This window comes from Gaeumannomyces tritici (genome assembly GCF_000145635.1).
Source record: "Gaeumannomyces tritici R3-111a-1 unplaced genomic scaffold supercont2.2, whole genome shotgun sequence".
NCBI lineage: Eukaryota > Fungi > Ascomycota > Sordariomycetes > Magnaporthales > Magnaporthaceae > Gaeumannomyces > Gaeumannomyces tritici.
Window position 1 is genome coordinate 6,164,659 of NW_008804546.1, and position 14,922 is coordinate 6,179,580.

At 56.1% G+C, this 14,922-nt stretch overlaps 5 protein-coding genes across 5 annotated transcripts in view; 4 read left to right on the plus strand and 1 right to left on the minus strand.

Moving 5' to 3' along the window:
* The window catches only part of GGTG_04631 (hypothetical protein), a gene marked incomplete at its 5' end in the record, with an annotated part of 1,720 nt that extends 1,310 nt beyond the window's left edge, over window positions 1-410 (plus strand). Inside the window, one exon of the mRNA XM_009222427.1 lies at window positions 47-410. Coding sequence (XP_009220691.1) covers window positions 47-297 — 251 coding nt within the window. The 3' untranslated portion in view covers window positions 298-410. The remainder of the gene's footprint in view (window positions 1-46) is intronic.
* Window positions 411-2,012: 1,602 nt separating this feature from the next.
* Window positions 2,013-2,926, plus strand: GGTG_04632 (hypothetical protein; the record flags this gene model as incomplete). Its single annotated transcript, XM_009222428.1, has 2 exons — window positions 2,013-2,161; window positions 2,233-2,926. The coding sequence occupies 2 exons, from the start codon at window positions 2,013-2,015 to the stop codon at window positions 2,408-2,410; spliced, it is 327 nt and encodes a 108-aa protein (XP_009220692.1). The 3' UTR covers window positions 2,411-2,926.
* A 7,380-nt stretch (window positions 2,927-10,306) lies between these two features.
* Window positions 10,307-10,786, plus strand: GGTG_04633 (hypothetical protein). The gene has a single exon (XM_009222429.1). The coding sequence runs from the start codon at window positions 10,327-10,329 to the stop codon at window positions 10,726-10,728; it is 402 nt and encodes a 133-aa protein (XP_009220693.1). The 5' UTR covers window positions 10,307-10,326; the 3' UTR covers window positions 10,729-10,786.
* A 1,416-nt stretch (window positions 10,787-12,202) lies between these two features.
* On the plus strand, window positions 12,203-12,582 carry GGTG_04634 (hypothetical protein; the record flags this gene model as incomplete). Its single annotated transcript, XM_009222430.1, has 1 exon — window positions 12,203-12,582. One exon carries the CDS (start codon window positions 12,203-12,205, stop codon window positions 12,392-12,394), a length of 192 nt encoding a protein of 63 aa, XP_009220694.1. The 3' UTR covers window positions 12,395-12,582.
* A 1,282-nt stretch (window positions 12,583-13,864) lies between these two features.
* GGTG_04635 (hypothetical protein) lies at window positions 13,865-14,293 on the minus strand (the record flags this gene model as incomplete). Its single annotated transcript, XM_009222431.1, has 1 exon — window positions 13,865-14,293. One exon carries the CDS (start codon window positions 14,291-14,293, stop codon window positions 14,033-14,035), a length of 261 nt encoding a protein of 86 aa, XP_009220695.1. The 3' UTR covers window positions 13,865-14,032.
* Between the last annotated feature and the right edge of the window lie 629 nt (window positions 14,294-14,922).

The window sequence follows — 14,922 nt, forward strand, 5'->3', positions numbered from 1 at the left end:
CCCGCGGTCGACGCAAAACAAAAGACACTCAAGTCCGCAAAGGCAGTAGCGGCAGCAGCAGCAGCAGCAGCAGCAGCACCATCCCCCGAGGCGCCTGCGGCCGTGGCTGCCACCGCCGCCGCTACGCACGCCCCGCCCCTGCCCCGCGGCCGGCGCAAAAACCAGAAGATACTCAAGTCCGCAAAGGCAGTGGCGGCAGCAGCAGCAGCAGCACTGGAAGCGCGTGGAGCGCGGCTTAGAACGATGCGGCCCCGGAATGCCGATGGGAATGCGGTGACCTCTTTCACTCGAAGATGATACGGCTCAAAGGGGCATGTCCTACCTAATCGAGACAGGAGAGGGCTCGTGCTTTGCGGTCCTTTGCTGCCCATTGCGGTCCTTTGTTTCGACGCTTTTTTTTTTTTTTTCTTCCTGTTCTTGCTACAGTCAGGGCGTCGCCATGTCCGCGTTCGAACAAAACGACAAGGCTGCGATCAAGTACTCCAAGCCGCCGCCGTTGATGGCAACTCCGAGCGGGCGCCCACAGACGAACAACGGCGGTCTCGTCGCGGCGTTGGCGGCGCTAGTCATGATGGCAGGCTTCGACAAGGGAAGCAGCGAGGATGGGCTCTGTGCTCCTGCTCCAACTTTAGCTTCTCCTGCCTTGGCTTCAGTTTCCCCTGCTCCAACTGTAGCTTTTCCTACTCCAACTTCGTTTTTCTCGTGCTTCAACTTCAGCTCCCTCCTTGCAGGCTGTCTAAATAGACAGGCACCCCTGCGTTTTCATTCTCCCAATGTCCCCGCGGGATCACAGAACGCAGGCGGAAGCACAACAACAGCAACAGCAACCTCGGCTTATCGCCGCAGGACCACAGCAGCAGCCAGGGAGATCAGCATCGCAAACCCCCAAGCCCTTAACCATAGCAAGGGCGAGCCAGATCAGAACTCAGTTGGCAGGCCGCCGACCCTGCCATGTCGCCCGGTGATTCTGTCTTGCGCGGTCGCCTTCCATTCCCGATTTCATGTTGTATCAATAGAGGATGATTACTTTGGGCTATCAGGCCAGGCGTGCCCGGGGAGGGCCCGGGGGTCTCGGGGTCTCGGGGTCTCGGGGGGGGATCCCGGTTCTGGGGGTAACGGGGTGGTTCAGTTTGGCCAGGTTGGTTGTATCCGGCTTGTCGGTCGTTCGGGCCATGATTGAGCCGTGCTTGGAGCGGTCCTGTCCTGCCTTTCTTGGCCGTGTCGTTGGGTCGCTTTGCCATCAGGGTGCGGGTTGTGGCTGGTGGCTCCGTTGGAACGGGCTGTGATTCCTTTCCTTCCCGGTTGCGGCAGCGAGGTGCCACCACCGGCCCTTTGTTCCTCCTCCGCCTTTCCTTTCGAGCCCACCTTTGAACAACCAAAACTTGATGCTATTTTATTTATCATCCTGTCTTTAGGCTTCCCCTATTGCAGGCTACGAATCCAGACAGCCGTCGGGTTTGCTGGTTGCTGATAGCGGACCCAGGAGGCCCAGGATTGTGAGGTATTTGGGTTGCTTGGGGATATGTGCGGTGGCGTAGCGGATGATGGACTCGAAGGACATGAACCTCCCCTTCCGGGCCTCTTGCCGCGCCGCCACGCCCGCCCAAGATCTTGCGGGGGCAGGTCGCCGAGGTCCGTACGGGAGATGCACGGTAGAAACTGGATTGACCTCGACATCAAACCCGACGGCATTCTGATACGCTAAACCTGCTACCAATGGCCCGGAATGGAGTCATCAAGAAATATCCTGCAGCCTGCTCATCTTGGAAAGCGTCATCGTGGGGCGCGTGTCTTTTGACTCGAATGCCAACATGGAGGTTCTGACCGTCTTTGTAGCATTCGAACTCTTGCAGTGGGTTGGCTGAATTCCGTTTTTTTTTCCCTCTTACTCTTGGACAGAAAGCATCAGAATCGGTTCCCATCGGACTCGAGGACTCACTGGTCATGGAATCCACCCACTCGCCAATGCTATTTTCCCGATCAAGTACTTCTCCGGAGGTATCCTCGCAAGAATGTGGGAGGGTGTTTCGCCCAATGTCAGCGACAGGACGCTGCTCACAAAGGACGCCGTCCGGCGTACAGTTTTACGAGAAGCACTTCCAGCCGTCGTCCCCTCGGGCAGCCTGCGCAGCTCACCATCTAGGAACCCGACACGGCAACAGTGAGACACGGGTACGCAACTTCAACCCGCGCACCCAAAACCGATATTGCCGGTGGACAGCGCCCCTCTAGGCAGCACCCCAGTCTCGGCTGGGCCAGATGCCCAAACGTTGAGGAAGAGATGGAAATATGTAGGCCTTTCCGGGAGGAAGCATATCGATGCGAGATGGCCCTCAAGACGTCGCAATCGCAATATGGGTTAAGCATTTTTCAAAGGGATAATCCCAAGAGTCCGAGCGGAGGCATTTGAATGCCAGGTCTACCTTGGGTCTACCAGCTTGCCCAGCGGTGGTCATACGGAAGCGACCGAGAGGCTGGGTCGGCGCCCGGCGTTGCTTGTGCGCTCCTGCCTCGTCACCACCGACGCCACAAGTCTCCCCAAGTTAGGGTTCGGCGTGGAATCTGCCTCTAAATAGCCGAGCTCCCCCAAGCACTGCAGGCGGAAGGCGCGAGTGTTGCGGGAAGTAGCATGTGTGTTTTTTCACTTGGTGAGGACGGGTCTGGCGATTCGCATTTGGAAATCATTCGCAGTTGGCAAACGTTTACAAACCCCGATGGGGTTTTACTTGCTAGACATGGAATACTACCTGCACTCAGCGTTGCCTTGGGCGACACATTCTTACCTTTGTGGCACTCGATCAGCTTGTCACAGCCTGACCGAGTATGGTTTTGTGGTGCTGGTTGTAATCGGGGCGACGGGTGCAGGGCACGATGGAGATGAAAGCTCGACGACCTTGACAGCATTCTATCCTAGTACCAACTTTCTTGGTTCTCTTCTCCCGTGTCCTGCGGGAGATGCCCAATGTTCATCGCAACGGACGCCGGGAACAAGTCCGCAAACGTCTTGGACGACGGAATAGCAAAGTTGGCATAGAGAATATGGAGAGAGGACAGGATGTAGTAACTGGCTACCAAGAGTCCAGTACTGTTTTACTAGTCATTCGCATACGTTTGCCAGAGCTAATGGAGAATATACTGCAATGCCGTCAGCACCCAACATCCAGAGACACAGAGGCACCCCATCCAGCTCTCTCCAGAACCGGCCGGGAGCGGTCTTGCTCCCAGGTGACATGGACACCCAAAGCCCAAGTGCCACGACACAAACGGGACAACTTGACACGGCGAATAGTTTTCCCCCAAGACCCAAGAACCAAGCCCACCCAAAGGAAAACAAAAAAAAAAAACACCTACCTACAGCTTCACCAGCAGGTCCTCCTCCTCCTTACAGAAGCTGCATCTCCGGACCAAACAGCGGTAAGCACGCCTCGCACCGACATCACGCCTCGCCTCACGGACTGACTAGCTAGCACCTCGTCTTGTGCCCCCTCCCCCTTTGGCCCGTACGTAGTGTTGTAGTGCTGTTGCTGTGCCGCAAGCCTACATGCACAACAGGACCGGCTCCGGAGGGAAAAGAATGTGGGTATGGGGGTGTGTGGCGACCATCAAGGCGCAAGTTCTACCCGTTCGGAAGCTGAGGGTGGGGGCGCGAGCCTTGGGGGGTTTTTTTTTTCTTTTTTTCTTTTTTTTTTCGTCCTGGTCTCAACTCTTCGCTGGCATGCAACAACAACAATGGCGGTCAGCCACTCGATTCAGGGAAACCCAAACACATGTCGGGCCGCCCTGCGCCTCATGGTCGCCGCCCACCCCACGGGGGGCTGGCTGGCTGGCTGGCTGGCTGTTATCGTCCGCGATGCAAGCCCTGGGGAGAGGAGCAGCGTCTCGTTGTTGGTGTTGTTGCTGTTTTATTTATCTTTTGTTTTACAGAAAAAAAAAAAAAGTGCGGGAAACCGTGGGGGAAAAGCCAAGTCCACCCCCCGCTTCCCCCATCCGCCTTTATTTTTTTCCCTTGGAAAATAGCGACTTACGGCCGGCACCTACATAGACACACATGGCATGATGGGTTGTGCGTTGGCCAGCCCGCTATGTACCTACGTATGATGTTGATCCCCCCTCCAGTCGCGAGCTCAAAATCCATACTTCTGGTTCGACTTCCTGCTCGGTCATGCATTGTTCCGGATCTAGGCCCCCCGGATGAGGTAACAGGATGCGAGTAGAAGAGGAGAAGAAGAAAAAAAATAGGTGAAAAAAAAAATAAAGAAAAGAAAAAGAAAAAGAAAAACAACCGGGCAGGCGGCTGGCCGGCCGGCTGGCCTTGCTTGCTGTCCGATGCGCTGGACATGCCGCCGGGCAGACGTATCTTTTTTTTTCTTTCTCTCCTTTGGTTCATGCACATGGTACACCCTCAAGATAGCCAGTTGTCGGCCGGCACTGCAGGTGTCTAATCGTGATGGTGGGTGGGAAGGGCTGGTGTGTGTGTGTGTGTGCTTGGGGAGGAAGGCTCGACGGGGAGATAGAGGACAACGCTTGACCGCCTTTCGTCCGGGCCATTCCGGCACCCTTTTGCTATCTGCCCATCCTTGGACGTGGGAAAGGCCTAGACCGGCTTTTCTTCTTTTTTTTTTCACGTGCATCGGCCGGTGACCGCAGCCACACCGGGAAGGGGAGGGCCGTGGCGGTATTTTATTACTTGTTACTTATTAATTTTTATCATTTTTTTTTTTGTTCTTGGTTGCTGTGGCTGCCACACGGGCTGAGACTTGTCGAGCACAGATTGGCCGTAGAGGCTCGGGGCAGTGCCCGCTGCGGCCACTCGGAAGCGTGCGGGGACAAGCTGCCGGCGAAGATGGCGGTCTGGAAAAAGAAAGGGAAAATCGGAGGGGGAAAAAAACCCCCCAAAGCGAAAGGCTCGCGCGCACAATCTCGCCCTACTTTCGGGCCACCAAACCTGCGGTGAAGCCGCAATCGGCATGGAGACCCGATCCTCCCCTCCACCGAGGTGAACAATTTTTCCTTTTTTCTTTGTCTCTTTTCTTTTTCCTTTTCCCTTGCTCTGATCGCTGTCCCATCCTTCCTTCTTCCCATTGTCGTATTCCGAGGTGGTCGCGATCGGCTCCCAGGCCCGGCGCCGGCGCCGCTTCCCGAAGTTGGCCATGGGGCCGGGGCCAGGATGCTGCAGCATGCAGGCAAGGGCACCACCACCTTCTTTTTTTTTCCCTTTGGTTTTGTTTTAAGGGGGGAGTGTACAGTTGACCCCATCTGTCAAAGGGAGTGGCTTGCATGGGGGCGGCGAGGCTTGGAGATGATCTTTCCTCACAGGCACCTCTATTTTCCGGTGCATGTTCCCAAAAATGGGTATCGGTATCGCCCTGCGGAGGGTCAGAGGGTCTATGATCTTCCATCCAGCCCCTTGGCGGACACGGAGCACAAACCCAAGACTTTTTTTTACCAGCTGCTCGGTTTAGCCCACTCGGCTTTCTCGATCCGGTAGCTAGCGGTGGTCCTCCCCCTCGTCGTCGCTTGCCACTCCCAGGAACCTGAGAGCCGGGACGGGTTTGCCTCACCCTGCCACCTCGAAAGGGGAGGGGCTGGCTGGCTGGCCGGGACGGTACGTGCGGTGCTTGTCCAGAGGCCCCCTTTTTCTGCCCTGGCGTCGTCGCGGATCCCGATGGGCAAGGAAGGAAGATGAGAAAGAAAAAAAAAGAGAACCATACCATACTTGATAAGGAACCCGGCACTTTGCAAGGACACGTCAATGCTCTGATGGGGCCCGCAGCATGCAGAGAGCAAGCAGCAGCAGCAGGTGACATGGCGTGGAGGACCCGCAGCGAGGAATTGTTCCTTTGATGTTCTTTAATGCTTCTCTCTTTTCCCCCCCCTTTTCCACACCTCGCGAGGTGACAGCGCGGACGGGCCAGGGCCGAACAAGCGAGCCGAGCGGACCCAGGCGAGTGCTGCGGACGAACAAATAATAAAAACACGACCGAAAAAAAAGTGCTGGGCAGGCATGCAGCAACGCATCGTAGCCGAGATGGAGACCCGGAAAAAGGGTTTTGCGGGGGGGAGGGAGTCCATGGCTCCCAGAACCGGACAGGTTGGAAGGGTGACACGGGGAGTGTGAGGCCGTGGTGGATTCGTTTTGTGATGTGTGGCAGGCAAGTTTATTATTATTATTATTATTAGTATTATTATTATTGCCATTATTACCGGCCCAACCAGCGCGGGCTTCGGTGTGCAAAACTAGAAGACGACAGATAGGCAGACGGACAGACAGACAGCCGACGGGACGGACGCCACTCTCCGCTCTGCCGTGGCATGGCATGGCATGGCATGGCATGGCCACCCTGCTCGCTGCCAGCCAGACTTTCCGCCACCATGGTTGATAGACAGCTGGGGAGAGTGAGAGAAAAGGGCTCTGTTACTGTGCTGCTGGCTTGGGTTTCCCAGAGGTGGCACAACAAGCGATATTCGGCCCAGGACGTTGTCGCAATGTCGTCTGGTGGGAGGGATGCGATACGAGCCGCGCTTGCTAGGACAAGGGCGGACGTGACAAGATGGCGAGCGGCAACAGAGGGGAAACGACATCGCGTGATTTCTGTGACGCCGTTGTTGGGGGATTTCGCACAATGGTTCTAGTTTTGGCCTTTTTTTTGTTCTCTCTTTTTGGGGGAACGCGGCAATGTGTCCTGTTGGATGTGTCTCCATGCTCGACAGCAGCCTTATTTTATTGCATATTTCCTTTTTCTTTCTTTCTTTCTGTCTTGTCAGTGACCGTCCAGGCTGTGTCTTTTGTTTTTTTTCTGCCAGCCTAAAAGTAGACGGACAGGCACAAAAACAATGCCCCAAAAATTAAAATTGCCAGGGATATGCAGGCGGTGTCCCGCCCCAGCCCGCGACGTCGCCGGCAGCCAGGGATTATTGATTATTGGGGGCGTGGGCCCCCAGAGAAAATCCAGAAAGTCGAGGAAATCCAAAGTGGAAATCCAGGTGGGCGGAATTGCTCCCCGGTGTGTCGTCGTCGTCTCATGGAGCCACGCTCTCTGGCTGGCCACTCACCATGCGCCGGAAGGGAAGCCGTGGCCCTGCCATTTCCGTTCTAGGGAAGTCGCCGGACCGAGCTGTCAAAACAGCACTGTAAAACAACACCGTAAAACAATACCATAAAACAGCACTGTAAAACAACACGACCACGGCGCCGATCGATCCCACCAAGACGGTTACCTTATTGTGTGGTACCAGCAGACTGGTCTAAACATGGCTTGTTTGACGGACAAGAAGCTAAGGAAACTGGGATGGACGGCACAATGCAGGCCGCACAATTCATGCTCCCCTCCTCCCCCTCCCCTCACTGCCGCCCACACAACCACGCAAACAACAACAACAACAGCAAGTCGAGCCGCACAAGAGCCCAAGCGGAAAGCGGATCCCTCCCCGGCATATGTGCTGCCAGAAAAAGAAAGAAAAAAAAGCAAGAGGACCCATCCATCATGCCACGAGGCCTTGTCAATCTCGTGGCAAGTCAAACTGGGTCCGGCGGCATGGGGAGAAAGGGCCACTCAGCTGCCCGCGTACCGGCTCGTTGGACCAGACTCAAAACACTCTCTCCACCGGCTGCTTTGTGCCAGCACGGCCCTGTCCACATCGTGCACCGAGCCTGGGCCGGGGTGGGGGAGAGGGAGCAGGGAGGGCGTTCAAATTTCTCGTGCGTCTCTTGGCCTGCAGGTGGGTGAGCTTTTCTTTCCACAACATAAAAGAAAACAAGGCAGGAGAAAAATAAAAATAAAAATGTTTATTGTATTTTATCCCACTATTTTTCGATCCCATTATCCTCTCCCCCCGGCATCCAACGGGGCACACCCCCTGGGGCCAGTTGCGGTGACAGAAGAACGGGTCCCCCACCCGTTGGAATCTTCCCATCCCTACGGTACGACGGGGCGGCCAAGGGGAAATAACGAAGAACAAAGAAAAAGAAAAAGGGGGGAACGGCGGTTGTTCCAGACCGCGCGCGGGATCCATCACGACGACAGCCGTCGGGGAGGGCTAGCCTCCCAGCCTCTTGGGAAGGAATTAGCCTCTTTCGCGGCTCGTGGGGGCCCGTCTTCCATGTCTCTCTTCCCGCGTCCGCTGCCGGCATGTGGCAGCCGTCTTCCGCGAACGGCTTTGACCGACATGAGAGCTCCATCTCCCTGGAAGGACCCTGAGTTTTTTAGCTTATACTCCAGTCTCGTTTCGTCCTTTGTCGCCACTTGGGCAGACAAGAAAAAGAGAAGGAAAAAAAAAACGTGCATCGGTCAGCTCGACGGTGGCGCTCAAATTCATTGGTGCTTCACCGGGGGGTGGTCTTGCCAGGGGTGTTGTAACACAAGGAGCACAGAGGATTGCGCTCTCTCTCCTCCTCGCCTGTCTACCCAAGAGCGAAAAATAAAACGAGCACAGAACAGACAGGCGCACACACACACACACACACACACACGATCGATTCGGATTTTAGTGGCGGTCGACCGTCCGCCCACCCGCCAGCGCGTGCGTATTGCTGTTGCGTCCCCCCCCTGGCCCACGAAACAAAAGCCCATCGGGTTTTTTTTTTGATGCGACGGCTGACCCAATAGAACCCATGCCATACCCATCACATGACGCGGCGTCACTGCGAAGCCGCTGAATGGCAGACGGCCACACAAAAAAAGGTGGCCGCGGGTCAGCCAACCGCCTGGTTTCCCTGGTTTCCCTTTGCTGTGTGTGGCCAACGGGCCGCGCTAGGTGCCTAATATTGGAACCGCCCTTTTTCAGCCCCCCCTTCCCCTCCGGAGGAAGCTCCGGCGCGGCGAGCCAGTGGTTGAGGGCTTCAGGAACCACGATTTGATCGTCGCAAGGGGGCTGGCTAGCTACCATTCTGCTTCTGGTGCGTGTCGGGGCTGAGGGGAGCCAGCCCAGGTGCCTTAGGGAGGAGGTCGGCTGGCCACGCACCGCCTTGGCCTGCCTTACCTGGCCGTCCGCCTTGTGCCCGATCACTCGCGGCTTTGGGGGAGGAGGAGGAGATGCAGGGTTTCACCAAGGGACGGGTTGTTTTTGGTTTTTTTTTTTAGGAAGGGGCAGGGGGTTTGTTTATGGTGCCAACCATGCGACCCGGCGGCCCCTCTCCCCTCAGCCCGGGCCGAATATGCTTTTGCGAGGCAGCCCAGCCCTTGTTCCCCGGTGAAGGCGAGACTGCAGTCTCCTCGGCGGAGTGCAACCGGAGCTGGGTTGGTGAGTCGTGGCTCTAACGTCTCTATTTTCATCCTGTGTTGTCTTGTTAGGAGGGGGGAAAACATTGCCGTGTGCAGTGGGGGAATACAGAAAAAAAGAAAATGGGGATAAAAAAAAAGGAAAGCAAAAAAAAAAAAAAAGCGACCAGGGTGCAAAAATCGGGGGGGGGGGGGCCTGCTGTGGTGGCGCGCTACTGCAGGAACGGACGCGGGCGTTTTATTGCCATGCGCTGCCCCTGTAACGGCGGCAATTCACGCCAGTTCACAGCACCAAGTGCCAGTTCACGCAGAGGAGAAGGAAAGAAAAAAAAAAAAAAAGAAGAACGGCTGAGCTGACCTGTCCAACAAGGTTCCCGCCACGATTTACCACCAACAACGCACACACGAGGGGGAGGCTTGGGAACTTTTAGCGGCGTCAAAAAGACCGACGATCGGCGATTTCGATCCCCACCACCAAATTCATATCTTTTTTTGTGGCTTTTTCACACGTTGGCCATCGCTCCGGGCTGTCATTTCCCAACTTGGATAATTTACCCATGGACCGGAAGGAACAAAAAAGAAAAGAAGGAAAAAAAAAACACATTGAAATTTCGCATTCATGGGTCGGCCGATTAACAAGGAAACCCTGCATTATCATGTTTCAGCACACATTTGGGTGGGGAGGGAGCGCATGCAAGCCGGCGGGCCCCCCACCCCCCTTCCCAATGGAGCGAAGAAGCGTGGATGCGTTCCATGACAGACAGAAGAGAAGAATGATGGAGATTTGCTCTTTCCCGTCCCCACTTCTTTGCTCTGGTGCGTCTCCTTCCAGAAGCCTTCCGATTTGGCTGGCAAACGGGGGTGGATGCATCCGCTCAGACCAAAAAGAAAAGAAGAAGAAAAATGGGATACAGGCGATCCACCCAGGATTTTATTTTATTTCCTTTTATTCCTTTTTTGCTTCATTCTCGCAGCCCACCCAACCGAGGAGACATGCATATCGTATCGGCCGGCGAACGTTTTTTTCCTCACTCTCTCCTTCGGACGGGAGTGGGCTCGGCTGGCTGCTGCCAAGCTGACTTTGACATCTGCGGTGTCGGGTTGTTGCATGTCTCGGGAGCAGGCGGGCTGTAAGCGCCGTTCATCCTTCAGCGTGTGCTTCGCAATCTGCCTTGTCGGCCAGGCCTGGGGGCTTGTGGGTGAGAGGGTAAACATAATCCCATGCATCTTCTTCAGCGGCGGCCCGGCGGCGGCGCGTGTCCACGTCCTGGTCTGGTCCGGTCTGGTTATCCAGCCAGTCAGGCCCGTGCTACAACGCAACTCCGGTTCTCGTCATGTCCGATCACCGGCCGTGCCACCCCTCGGTCGCTATTTTCCCGACTCGCTCGTCGGCGGCCTCGCCGTCTCCTCCTGGTCTTTGCTTCACTGGGGCGACGCTCGGGAACAACGGGGAATACCGACGGCCAAGTACGGAGGCGTCAGGCAAAAGTTCTCGCCGTGGGGCATGTAGCGACCAGAGGCAGGGCGTGTTTAGCTGCTACCAAATAAGGATCACAGGTCTAGTGCTGTAAAAATATGTTTATTTATGAATCTTTATGCGTTGCTATTGGTCGTGGCATCTCCGGCCCCCTGCTTCGCCTCGGGAGCGACCTGCCCCACGGCGAAAACTTTTGCCCAACACCTCTGTAAGAGAGAGCCGTGTCGGTGGAGCCCTCTCCCAAATCTTTGGGAGAGCATTTGCAGTTTGTGCGCCTTGCACTCCATGCTTCTTCTTTGGTTGGATGACGAATAACCTGCTCCACCTGGCTTTTCGAAGGCTTTACCGGGACAAGAGTCATAAACTCAAATAATGCGCACTATACCGAGGCGGGAAACAGACTCGCCAGTAATTCCACCATGTTTTGGGTGACGGAAAGGGGGTTGGCTGGTTTCAGGAAGCAGGGGGGTTCGAGAAGAGAATAGTAGGTGGGGAAAAAAAAGTGAAGAAACAAATAGCGGGCGGGAAAAAAAACAGGTAAAGAAACAAGAAAAGAAGAAGAGCTAGAATCTGAACGGCGCATCGCAATCTCGCGCCAGCCGGAACGGCCACGCCGTCTCGGGAGATGTGTCTTGTTCCCTGCCTAGCTCGGGCGCGCCAAGTGCTAGGCTGGGGAAAGCTCAGGCGGCCGGCCATCTCTCTCTCCTAGGCGTCAACAGGAACCGTGTTGCGCCTCGTTCCGCTTTGTCCTAGATCAGGCGGGCTTGCTTCCTTGGAGCTTGGTTGGCCTAGCCTCTTGTGGTCCGAAACTGCAATTCTCACTTGTCATGGCTCATCCCCCCTTATTTCCAACGTCCAAGTTCTAGCGGCGTGGCCACCATGTGGATGGGTGGATGGTGGGATGGGATGGACCCACATTGGCTTGGGCTGGAGGGGGAAGCATCATCAGCCACAAGACTTCATTTTCCCGCCGAAACCGCCAGGCAACAGCGGGTGGTTCCGGGCGAATTGGGAGACGGTCATCTGCAAGGCGGGCGAGCAGAATTATGGGAGAATCCAAATCGAGTCTTGACTGGACGGAGCCTTTCCCTTGTCGCCCCAGAATCGGTATTCGTTGGCATCGAGGTGAGGGAAGCTCCAGTCAGTGAAGTGCACAGCCACACCCCCCACTCATCCTCTTTTTTCTTTTTCAGCTGCAGCGCGCTCGCTCCGGCGTCGTTGGCTGGCTGGCAATTTTTCAAAAAAAAAAAAATTGACTGTTAATGCACCTCAGTGTCTTTTTACCTGTGACAGCGCATCAGATCGATGACTTGAGCCCGACGTGGCACAGCGCAGTGGGTGGGGGACGTAAGAGAATGGAGGCAGGGAGAGAGAGAGAGACAGGCGACCCCAGACTTGGAAGCCCACCCAACCGTTTTTTTTTTTTTTCCACCTGCCAAACCCCCGGCTTTCCCAACTGGGGAGGTTGGGTACATCGTCATTTCTAGGGCAACAAAATGCGCGGGAAATGGTGCATAAAGGCATGACTCTGGGGTGCGGCGCCGACGTGCGCTCGATTGGTCGGGCCGAGCTGGGCTCCCCCTCCTCGGAGCGAGCCCAGTCGTTCGAGTCGTTCGCCGGGCTGTGTTTGGCTATCGTCAGCCCGTCCTTTGTGCGTTGTGGTACTAGTAAATGGATCCCATTGCGGCCGCCCACCTGACGATACATACCACGTTATACACGCCGAGAGGGGCATGTATCTGCACGGCAGCCCAAGGGTGGACTCCCGCATGCTCTCCCGTCCACAAAAAAGAAGACGGTACAAAGGACAAGAATTAACCGCGGGGAGGAGGACATGGCCATGCCATTGGAGAGAGGCCGCGAGTTTGGGGTATGGCACGTGTCAGGGGAAACACGAGACGCTCCCAACCGCTCGGGTGGTGCTTTGGGGGGGGTGTGTGGTTTTTTTTTTTTGTTCGGTGGTGGGAAGCACAGCAGGGAGGTCGTGATAGGCAGATAGGTAGGTAGCGAGGGTGGGGCGGAAAACCTGCTTGAGAAGACGAGCACCAACAAAAGACCAGCTGCGTCATTGATCTTTGACTGCAGGGCGCGCGAGCGCCGCCGCCTCATCTTGCATCGTGATTAGGTGGCATATCTACGTACCCAGACCAGACGGCCAGTCTGCCAGTCTGCCAGCGCAGACACGCATAGAGGAGGCGAGGAGAATATCAGGTATATCACAAGTAAAAGTCACAGTGGCGGAGAGCAACAAGCACGGCGGAAAGCGGACTGGCTCGCGGGCGGGCGGCGGAGCGGGCCCTTGCCTCGGTCGGCCGCAGCCCTGCTGTTGTACCCTCTCCCTTCCTCCCGCCGGGTTCCACGACCGCGCCCATCTCGGGGGACGCGACAGGTGACCGGAGTATTTTGGGTACCATTCCTGCAACTGTAGTTCCTCGGCGGGAACGTCATCCATCGTGATTGTTCATGATTTTTCCTCTCTCCTTTCCCCTCGCTGCCGCAGCATGCAGTGCATCGCCGCAAATCTCATCCTCATCTTCAGCTCTCGTCGCTCTCCCGCCCCTCCCCACCATCTCGGGACCACCGACTGGGTGCTTGATTCCTAGCTCGCCTTGTTTTTTTTTCCTCCCCGGCTAGTGCCATGCAAGTCGGTTGCGCGCCGGACATGCAGAGCGGGCAATCGGCCCTGATGTATGTGGTGTAGGTACCGACCGACCTAATCATGCGTGTTTTACGGTCAGGCAGGGTGAGGCAAAAAAAAAAAAAAAAAGAAAGAAAAAAAAGAAACGAGTGGCGTAGCACGAAACATGGCCGAGAAGGGAACACCAGTCAGTATGCATCGCGGAACGAACATGTTGGACGAGCGGCGGCAATCCTTCGTCTTCTAAGAATAGACGTTTGTATTCTTTCCTTCTCTCTCTCTCTTTCTTTCTCTTGTCCTGCCCGGCACGTCCAGGGATGGGCATCAGACTGCAACACAACCACGAGCGCTGCTACCACCCCTCCATCGTTCCACGGCCGCATGGCATTGGCATCTCTGTCGCCTGCAGCGCATCTCCGTCACGAACGAGATGCGTAGATTGATCAGGGCGCGCGGGTGGGTGGGACCGGATAGTAGGACAGGAGCTGAAGGAGGGAGGGGTGAGGGATGTTTTATTATTATTTCGCTTCTCTCTTGTCTTGTGTTTTGGACGCTGACGTCCATCCCACGCCCAGAGCTACGCCACGCCGCGTCCCGGTATCAGCAAAGGTCTCGGTTATTTGGTGGTACGTGATGGCATGTAACAAAATTTTGCGCTTCCTTTTATCTCGTTCAATTGTCGCTCGGCTGAGCGTCCTGTCATGCCTGGTGGTCATCGCCGTCCAGATCGCCCAGCTCACCCTCACCCATCTTTCGGACTCTTCCCCTTCCCTCCATTCGGGCCATTCCCGCATCGGCGGTATCCACTCGGTCACCACCAAAACGGACGATGGAACTGTACCGGTACATACAGCTGACCACGCCCAAATCCACGCCGTGTGGCTTTCTCCACCCACACCGCCCACACCACCCCGATGCCCTCACCCTCCATTCCGCTTTTCTTGGGGAGTTCTCCTCCATCTTGTGCCTCACTCCCACACGGCTCGCTAGCACACGCGACGAGATTCCTTCCCTTCCCGCCCCGCCCCCCCGGGACCATATTCCAAAAACCGTGCAATCTCCGCTCCTTCCCTTTCTCTATGTTCTGCCCTTCTCTATCCATCTCGGCCGCGCGGGTTGTTCCCTGCGCCTGATATCATCTCACGGCAGCATCCCGAACGGGCCACATGTCACAAACATCCACTTTCGGGGACATCCTCGCGCGTGCGTGTGTGTGTGGTGCCTGTCACTAGTGTCTCTTTTTCTTCCTCTCTCGTCGCCGTGTTTGTGTTTGGTTTTGAGCACTACTCGTGGCATGGCGCACAAAAATCCTGCGCAGGCAGCTTGGGCCGTTCCCGCGTTCTCTGCACGTCGCCTTCTCGTCGGGGATCCGTTACTCGCGGCCGTGCTTGTGCGAGTCATCCTTCTCCCACTCCCGTCTGGTGTTTGTGTCCACGAGGCGTTCCCCCCCCCTTTTGACTGCTTGCCCGCCAAATATTGGGTTCATCCCGAACATGACACTTCCTGTCCTTCTTACTCGAGTAACGAGGTCGTGTTCCCGCGTCGCATGTCTTTCCGAACCGGGAAGCAATGACATGTCATGGCATATC